Here is a 10370-nt window from a genome sequence, read left to right on the forward strand (position 1 = left end):
TTAAAAATTCTTTTTTATCTCTAACTGTTATTTTAAAAATATCTTTTTGTGTAAATATTTTATTTTTTCAATTTCACTTATTATTTTTAAAATTACTTTATAAATAGTTTACTTCTAACCGTTATTCTAAAAACCTCTTTTGTTTTTAACCGATTTTTTTATTTAACAACTATTTTAAAAATTAATTATACATTTAAAAAATAAATATTATTGATCTTAACTTAAATTTCCATGAAAATTAAAAAATCGAATATACAGACCTAACAACACTTGTGTAATATATATATATATATATATATATATATATATATATATATATATATATATATATATTAGTGAAAACAAAGACATTATCGCGTCTGTTTGTTCACATTTTTTAATTTCATTTAAATTTAAGTTCAGATCAACAAGAAATATATAATTAATTTTTAAAATAGTTAATAAGTATAAAATTAGAAAAATAAAATCTATAACAATATATAAAGAGATTCTCTCTTTTGTGTCCACATTTCATAATACCAGTTTTACCCTTAGTTATTTTAAAAATTAATTATTTTATAAATAATTATTTTAACCGTTATTCTAAGAACTATTTTTGTCTTAAACCATTATTTAAAAAAAAATTGCACATATCTTTTTTTTTTAATTTTAATTTAACAACTGTTTTAAAAATAAATTATATATTTGTTATTTATCTTAACTTAAATTTATTGAGAATTAAAAAATGCGAACACATATTAAAAAATCAAACATACAGACCTAACAACACTTGTGTAATATATATATATATATATATATATATATATATATATATATATATATATATATATATATATATATATATATATATATATATATATATATATATATGTGAAAACAAAGACATTATCGCGTCTGTTTGTTCACATTTTTTAATTTCATACAAATTTAAGTTCAGATCTACAAGAAATATATAATTAATTTTTAAAATAGTTAATAAGTATAAAATTAGAAAATAAAATCTATAACAATATATAAAGAGATTCTCTCTTTTGTGTCCACATTTCATAATACCAGTTTTACCCTTAGTTATTTTAAAAATTAATTATTTTATAAATAATTATTTTAACCGTTATTCTAAAATCTATTTTTGTCTTAAACCATTATTTAAAAAAAAATTGCACATATCTTTTTTTTTAATTTTAATTTAACAACTATTTTAAAAATAAATTATATATTTGTTATTTATCTTAACTTAAATTTATTGAGAATTAAAAAATGCGAACACATAGGTGTGGTGTGACAACACCTGTGTTCGTTAGTATTTACATAAAAAAAATTTTAAAATAACTCTTAAAGACAAAATAGATTTTAAAATAAAAGTTAAAGATAAATTATTTATAAAATAATTATTTTTTAAAATAATAATTAAGGATAAAACTATAATAAAAAAATATGAATACAAAAGAAAATATCTCTTTATATATTATTATATATTTTATGGCATAATTACATGAATCTTTATTATAATAACTAAATATAATAATTTTATTTAAAATAAATTAATTTAATTATTTATAATAACTAAGTTAATTGAATAATGTAACTGGAATATATCTTTATCATATACAACTTAATTAACTTAATTGTACTATCAAGCTATATTATAAGACTAAGATTTAATGTATTAATTAAATAATACAGTACCATATATATATATATAAAACAATATAGAAAGGGGATTATTTTTTTTATCCACTTGTTACTTTTATAAGTTTTTTATAAAATCTTCTTATATATTTCACTTTATTTTTAATAAATATAAGTTTAGTTTATATATTAACTTAATAACATTATAATATTATCACCTATATTATCACCTACTAGTATAATATCACACATATTTAAAAATAACCTACACACAGACACAAAAACGTTTGTGTTTACGCTAGTATATATATATATATATATATATATATATATATATATATATATATATATATATATATATATATATATATATATATATATATATATATATATATATATACTAGCACAACACAGGCGCTATCGTGCCTGTGTATATATATATATATTAAAATTATATTTATTAAAAATTAAAAATAAAGTGAAATATATCAGAACAGATAAAAGAATAACCATTGATAAATAAAGAAGAAGAGAAGAAACAGAGATATTTGAGTTTGTAAAAGTAACGGTTAATTTTTTAAAATTTAATAAATTATTATATTTAAAGGGTAAAATCGGTATTTTGAAAAGTGGACACAAAAAGGGGAATCCCCTTTATATATAGTAGGTGATAATATTATAATGTTATTAAGTTAATATATATTAAGATTATATTTATTAAAAATTAAAAATAAAGTGAAATATATCAGAACAGATAAAAGAATAACCATTGATAAATAAAGAAGAAGAGAAGAAACAGAAATATTTGATTTTATAAAAAGTTTGTAAAAGTAACGGTTAATTTTTTAAAATTTAATAAATTATTATATTTAAAGGGTAAAATCGGTATTTTTAGAAGTGGACACAAAAAGGGAATCCCCTTTATATATTAAAATTTAATAAATTATTATATTTAAAGGGTAAAATCGGTATTTTGAAAAGTGGACACAAAAAGAGGAATCCCCTTTATATATTAAAAATCGGTATTTTTAAAAGTGGACACAAAAAGGGAATCCCCTTTATATATTAAAATTTAATAAATTATTATATTTAAAGGGTAAAATCGGTATTTTGAAAAGTGGACACAAAAAGAGGAATCCCCTTTATATATTAATAAATTATTATATTTAAAGGGTAAAATCGATATTTTAAAAAATGGATACAAAAAAAGAAATTCCCTTTATATATTATATATTGTTATATTTATATATTATATATTGGTATAGATAATCATATAGATTGAGTAATCTAATATAAATTTATCATACCTGCCATAATTAAAAGAACCTTTATTATTATAATGAAATATATTAATTTATTTTATGAATAAATCATATATATCTTTATGAAACAATATAACAATACAGTGATATCATGTGACATGGTCTCTCAGGAAAATGCTCCCTTTATAATAAAATAAATTATAATATTTTATCAGAATGTCTCAAATTATAATTATATATATATATATATGAATGAATTGGATCTTTCTGTGGGTCATCTTTTTCTGAAGAAAAATTATTTCTGAAAAGTTTGCAGAAAAGTCTTCTTTGGTTTGTTTTCTTTAACCTACTTAGAGAGAATGCAATCACAACATTACTACTACAATGTGGTTAGGTTGAATAACCAACACACCACGGTAGCGGCTGGCGACACTTTCAATTTCGACATCAAAGTTATATATCATACAGTGCATAGAATTCCCCATGGATTACGGAATCGATTTTCTCCATTATCAATATCTTGTCTTGAATTCTTCGAAGAAGGTCAAAATTTCTTGTGGTCACTATTGTCGAGCTTAAGTTTCTCCATTGAATCGATTGCTGAAATATCAGAAAGGGTTGTTTCTACAGTTCAAGAATTGTTTGAAGATAGAAGCATCGTTTCTTCTCTGCCTTCGGATTCTCAAAACCGAATCATCCCTCTACGTGTACAAATTATAATAGTGGATCATGCTGGAATCGATGAGGTTTTGGAACAATCAAGGCAATTTCCCGGAATGAATCAGTCCAATGAAACCATACTAAAGACATTCTTGAAAAAACGTACGGTTACGGAAGGGAGTGAAGAATGTTGTATATGCTTAGAAGGGTTGAATATGAACTGCGAGAGTTGCACAATGCCATGCCAGCATGCGTTTCATGAACACTGTATTCTCAAATGGCTCAAAACTAATCGCGTGTGTCCCCTGTGTCGTTATTCCCTTGAAAATTAGCAGCAATGTTATAATTATATGATAGGAATTGTTTTAATATGTTTGATGAATTCTTGTGCTGTAAAGGAAGAAGAGTGTGTTATCAAAATTTTGCGGTACGTTTTTGTTTGCTCAATTAAGTGGATTTTTGGTTCATATTAGTGTCAAGAATCTCCAATGGTATTAATTTATGTGCAAAAGTTTTGAAAGTTTTAATTCCTACTTTTTTGTTTGAGTTGTGTAGGCCTCAAGAAGTTTGCTCATTAGGGAAGGCATACGAATCTTGTATATATCTTGATTAAGTTTAAAACAAAGGCTAGGATAGTTAACAATATCTTGGACTCATAGTCTATGTTGTTATGTTGTATGGACTCATGGTGCTCTCAGTCTGTGGTAGAAGTGGACAACAATGTGCTGAATTCCTTGTTCAATTCCATGTGTAATAGCTATACACCAGAAAAATTACTGATTAAGGTACAAATTTATGCCTAAATGTGGACTTGGTTTGTGTTTCCATGCATGATATAATGACCAAAACCTCTCTTTATTGCTTAAATATCATGATGTAATCCAAATGTGCCAGATCAAAAATGTGAGAAAGATCAAATAATGCACAAACTTTCTTATTTGAATAAAGCTCACAAAAACCAAATCTTTCCAAGGGTCCCAAATCTCTTACGAGTCAGGTTTTGGCACGCAGTTATTTATTATTATGTTTGATCATCCTCACAAAAATACTTTTTCTAAATATGGTTCGACAACAAAATAAATGTTAGCAATTGAATATTTTTTATTATTATCCAATGAAAGGTAATATTCCATAATCAACTTTCCTTCTCATTTTATTTTAATGAGTTCTTTTGAGAGTCGGTGAGCAAAGGAAAATTATTTTTTTAATAAAATGGACAAAATTTTCATAAATAAAATTAAAAGTGATTATTTTTTTTATTTTTTAACTAAAATAAAGTAATAAAGTAGTATTTCTTTTTACTTAAATAGATAATTTGTCAAACTTTGTCTAAATAACTTGCTAAAGTGTTATTTTTGAAACTGTTATTGCATCTACTACATGAATAATCTACCATAATTTTGCATCTATTTATATTTATCAGTAAATGAATCAACATAAAATTTTCTCTTTCATTTGAAAATTTTACAAATTCTGTACTTGTCTTCTTATATCCACATCAAGATTTTAATTTTTTTTTTCCTTAATGAGTAAGTTTCTTATTTTGATATGAGGAAAGTTTTTCTACATCTTCACATAACCATTATTATAATATTTACAATGTTCAAAATATAAATAAACAAATTAATATGTTATATTATAAATTACTATGATATTGTGAATAAAAGTGTAGACAACAAAATAGAATCATCAATAAATTTCTCAATAAAATGTATTACATTAAATTTAAAGTAAGACTATGAATAGATGTAATACTTTATCCTATTAATTAATAAAACTGAGTTGAATGCCTAATAAAATAATTAATGATCAATTTTTGTCATTCTTTTTCATGTTGCTTTTTTATAATATTTTCAATAATTGAATCTCACATTTTATATAACGAAGAGAAGTGTTAGTTGTATTTGTATTTCTAAGAATACTTACATTTACACCTTGCAAAATGAAAATTGCTTTTGTATATACTCTCACATTAGAATATATATATTTTTTTAATTTATATTAGTTAGAAGACCCTAAAATTGTTATTCAATCTCTACTAATCATATAAATTATGAAGTCAAAGAGTAATAATCCTGTAAATTAATCAATTGAGGCTCCATAACCTCAGGGGTTAAAATGAATATTGTTTAAATAAATACACCGAAACACCGAAAAATTAAAAGGATTAAAATAGGAATCCATACTAATATATAGAAAAACTAAAAATTGCAATTTTGGTTTCTAACGACGTCGTTTTCAGCAAACTCAATCATTGATTGGGTGATACCATCGTCCATACACGTAACACGCTTCCTGCGGCATAGGGTAATCGAAAAAAAAGTCCAAATTCCATCAACGGCTGTTATTGATCATATATCCTGGTAAAGTCGTGACCGTTGATGGACTTATGGCTCTAAAAAATCCTGTTCTCATTTTTTATTTACTCCCATAAACACCTTTGTCTCTTTCTCCGTTTTCCGAAGTTTCAATTCAATCATCACTGATCTAAGGTACTTCCCTATTCTCTCTTGTTCCAAATTCACTGTTGATTTTCTGTGTTATGATCCCCTTTTACCCAATTCTTCCATGGTTGTTTTGGAAGCATGTTGCACTTTATTTTTTGGATTTTTGTTGGTTGGTGTGTTAGAATGTAATCATTGATTAAGCTTTGGTATTTCGTCTTGATCAGTGGGAAATATATTTTGAAGTAGGGAACAAGACAAGCAAAATTATTAAATTCAATCAAATCCTGTTATGGTTGTGGTGCATAAATAATAGCACAATTTTTAACGTGTGTAAAACAAAATTAAGCAATATTTGGCGATCAAGAAGCAAAAATTACTCTTTATTTCATTTCTATTTGTATTGTCAGAAATAAATAAAAATGTTACTTAATTTTTTTACTTTGTTTCTTCAAAAATTAGCTAAAAAAGAAGTATTTTGATGTTTTTAGCGTTTTTTGTACAGTGTAAATTGGAAACAGGACTGCAAAAGTGTGAAGAGAATTAAACATGCCCTAAATGTTTGTTACTGTTAAAATAGAAAACGTTGTTGTCAACTGTTTGTGACACTGTATAGTGATTTTGTGAATAATATATATGTAAACTATTGATGTGAACCTGATTGTTGCAGCTTTTCTTCTGTAAATTATTGATGTACAAAGTTAAGTAGTAGCTGATTTTTCTTTTGATTTTTGTTGTTAAATCTTACCCAACTAATTTATTTGATCGTTGAGTATTCAGATATGTCTTCATCTGATAAGCCACATGTGGTGGAAAGGGGTGCTAAGGATGATGAAAAGAAGGAAGAGGATGGGAAGGGTGGATTTCTTGATACAGTGAAGGATTTCATTTCAGACATTGGTGAAAAGATTGAGGAAGCAATTGGATTTGGGAAGCCAACTGCAGATGTTACAGGGATACACATTCCATCAATCAATCTTCAGAAGGTAGACCTTGTTGTTGATGTTCTCATAAAGAACCCAAATCCGGTGCCAATACCCCTAATTGACATAAACTACTTGATTGAGAGTGATGGGAGGAAACTAGTTTCAGGATTGATACCAGATTCAGGTACAATTCATGCACACGGAGAGGAGACAGTCAAGATTCCGCTTACTTTGATTTATGATGACATAAAGAAAACCTATGCTGATATTAAACCAGGAAGCATCATTCCTTACAAGGTAAAGGTTGACCTCATTGTTGATGTTCCTGTGCTTGGAAGGCTCACTCTACCCTTGGAGAAAAATGGAGAAATCCCCATTCCATACAAGCCTGATGTTGATCTTGATCGAATTCAGTTTGAGACGTTTTCTTTTGAAGAGACAGTTGCTATTCTTCATTTGAAGTTGGACAACAAGAATGACTTTGACCTGGGCCTAAATGCACTTGATTATGAGGTCTGGCTTGGTGATGTTAGCATTGGAGGAGCCGAACTTTCCAAATCTGCAAAGCTTGTCAAAACCGGGATTACTGACATTGATGTTCCTATTACCTTCAGGCCTAAGGATTTTGGCTCTGCACTTTGGGACATGATCAGAGGACGGGGGACAGGCTACTCCATTAAAGGACATATTGATGTTGACACTCCCTTCGGAGCAATGAAATTACCCATCACCAAAGAAGGAGGTACTACCCAGCTCAAGAAGAAGAAGGAAGATGGGGGAGATGATGATGAGGTTTGTTAACTTCTCTCTAATTTATTTTATTTTTTGCATGTTCTGCATAAAATTTCCCAATGTATCACACATTTGTGGCAAATGAAGGGTGTCAAATGAGTGTTTTCATTGTTGAGGTGTCAATTATCTTGCATTTTTGCCTCAGGGTTTCTTGGTCTATCTTAGACTTCATCATCAGAGGAATACTTATACAGCACCACCTGATATCCTGAGCATATACAGATTTAACTATTACCACATTCATTACTTAACGATTGTGTTTTGAATTCAAGTCTATAATACTTGTCTGGTAGTTTCAGTACAGAGTATAGATATAGTAGTGATTTTCATAAACAAGTTTAACTACAAGAATTCCGATTGGTTGGAAAGCTGAAATGGATTTAGTGAAGATTTTTTTCTCTGAAAATCATCTAATGAAAAAAAAAAAGAATAAAATAAGCTATAGGGTGCTTTTCAAACCATTTTTGAAAGAGATTCCTTTAACTGTGTAGATCATCTAGAAGTACGTTTTTATAGACTGGCTAAAAGGTCAATATACACGGTTGTGTTTCTTCTGCAGTAATTTTATTGTGCTGTAAATTTAAGCCTTTAATCTTTTCTTTTGCAGGAATGAAGAAGAAATTGCTACAAGTTATTAGTATGGTATCTGTTATTTTGTTTACTGGGTCCATTAGAAAGTTAAGCAAAAGGGATATGAACTTAAGGGCCCTTGTGATTGTGATTTATGTATGAGAGTTCAAGTAGAGGTTTCAAATGATGGTTATATCTGCTTAGCTAAGTCAATATCAGTTTGGCGTTTGCTCCTGCTCTTAAAGCCATGTTCTATTAGAGTACGTAATTGGTGATAGAAATTCAAAACTGTTCAGTGATACGTTCTCAAAGGATAATTATGTGTCAATTGTTTTAGTCCTACATAAACTGTGGTTATGTACCTTTTTTCTGAAGGCTAGAGGGAAGATCGTGTTATAGTGTTATGAAGTTGATGTCATCTATAAAATATAGTGTGTAATACCCAAGTAATCCAACAATGTATATTCTGTAGATGTTATTCAAACTATGTTATGTAATGTTCGAATTTCATTTAATGGCATACTTTTTGTATATGTCATAGTTATGGTTCACTTAAATTATTTTGTACTTAAATTGAGGCTGTCTTACCTAATACACTATTTTTTTAGATTGGATTATCCCGTGTTTAAGGCTTTAAAACTAGTATTTTTTTTATTGAAAGATGAGTTATAGAAAAAATTACCTATATGTTGTGTTAAAGTAGAGATCAAATACTGATAAATAAGGAAATTCGGTAGAAAAAAAATATATTATCATCTTGAAATTCTTCAACTGAAGTTTTTCTTTGGCATTTTCTTGTTATGTTTTTATATCCTAATTTTATTTTTTCTTTTGATTGAAACATGAGTAATTCACTAGAGTGTGGCCTGGTTATAGGTCAGCTTATCCATTCAATTCGTTAATGTAAACTTTTTTTTTTCGTATTAACCATTTTCATCTCAAACTAGGCTATGCTGATACTTTACACAATATTTTTTTATTCATAGAAACAATGGAACTCAAATATCACAATTTAAAATATATTAGTCAAATGTATTATTTTTCTAAACTTATTCTGAAAAATATTGGAACTTATCATCTCGCGTTTTCACTTATTTTGTCATATTAACTATTCAACTTTTTCTTTTTCTTTAATTTGCATAATTGTGACAATTAAAGGCATAGTTCGTTAAACCTGCAAACTTAATTCGTATATTCGTGGACTGGTTTACAAAATTGAAACTGCACCATAAATCAATTAACAGAGTTTTATCCGATATAATTTTAAACTTTTAGATTTTATGTTAATAAATAAAAAGTATCTTTTAAATTGATTTTTTATATCATTATTTTTGGGTTCAGCAATTGGTTCGTTTATTTGAATAGTTTTATATACATAACATAGAAAAAGTAATTAAGAGTATAATGTATAAAAGTTACTGTAAAACAATTAAGAGTATTTTGACAAAAAATAGTAATTAAAATTATCACAAAAAGTGTAGAAAACATTTTTTTGAAGTTTGCCATGAGAGAGAGAGAGAGAGAGAGAGAGAGAGAGAGAGAGAGAGAGAGTTAGAGTTGCTTAATGTAGGGAATCACACATGTGTAAGAAAGAGTATAATGTATAAAAGTTACTGTAAAACAATTAAGAGTATTTTGACAAAAAAATAGTAATTAAAATTATCACAAAAAGTAGAAAACATTTTTTTAAAGTTTGCCGTGAGAGAGAGAGAGAGTTGCTTAATGTAGGGAATCACACATGTGTAAGAAAGAGTCATGGTCAACGCCTTGGATACCTAACACACATGGATGCTGAAAATGTAGACAAACAAATTCACATGCCATAATGTCACCTAAGGATATCATTATTGATTGAAAATAATGCTTACCTTCATGAACTCATTGTTTGAGCTTAAATAAGGTAAGGAGGTGGGTCATGTCAATAGAGTTTTCCTCGCCGCTCTAATAAGGAAAATGGTGGAGAGAGGTTAAACCGAAATAAAAAAATAAATAGAGAGAATATAATATATTATTGTTATGGCGTGTAGACCTTTGGACAAGTGATATGATGAAGGATTATCTTGTTCCTTTTTAAGATTATTGAATAT

The 10370-nt window shown here is 27.0% G+C and overlaps 1 protein-coding gene across 2 annotated transcripts; it reads left to right on the forward strand.

Annotated features, from left to right (window-relative positions):
- Positions 1-5869: 5869 nt before the first annotated feature.
- On the forward strand, positions 5870-8823 carry LOC114188275. Of its 2 annotated transcripts, none has more exons than XM_028076870.1 (3): positions 5870-6043; positions 6776-7713; positions 8321-8823. In XM_028076870.1, exons 2-3 carry the CDS (start codon positions 6778-6780, stop codon positions 8324-8326), a joined length of 942 nt encoding a protein of 313 aa, XP_027932671.1. In that variant the 5' UTR covers positions 5870-6043; positions 6776-6777; the 3' UTR covers positions 8327-8823. The 2 variants fall into 2 exon arrangements, with proteins under 2 accessions (XP_027932671.1, XP_027932672.1); XM_028076871.1 differs by having other exon boundaries at positions 5954-6043; positions 6769-7713.
- The last annotated feature ends 1547 nt before the right edge of the window (positions 8824-10370 follow it).

Source organism: Vigna unguiculata, chromosome 6 (genome assembly GCF_004118075.2).
Source record: "Vigna unguiculata cultivar IT97K-499-35 chromosome 6, ASM411807v1, whole genome shotgun sequence".
Classification (NCBI taxonomy): Eukaryota; Viridiplantae; Streptophyta; class Magnoliopsida; order Fabales; family Fabaceae; genus Vigna; species Vigna unguiculata.

Coding starts and splice junctions, on each gene's coding strand:
- LOC114188275 (XM_028076870.1), top strand. CDS start 6,778: ATGTCTTCATCTGATAAGCCACATGTGGTGGAAAGGGGTGCTAAGGAT.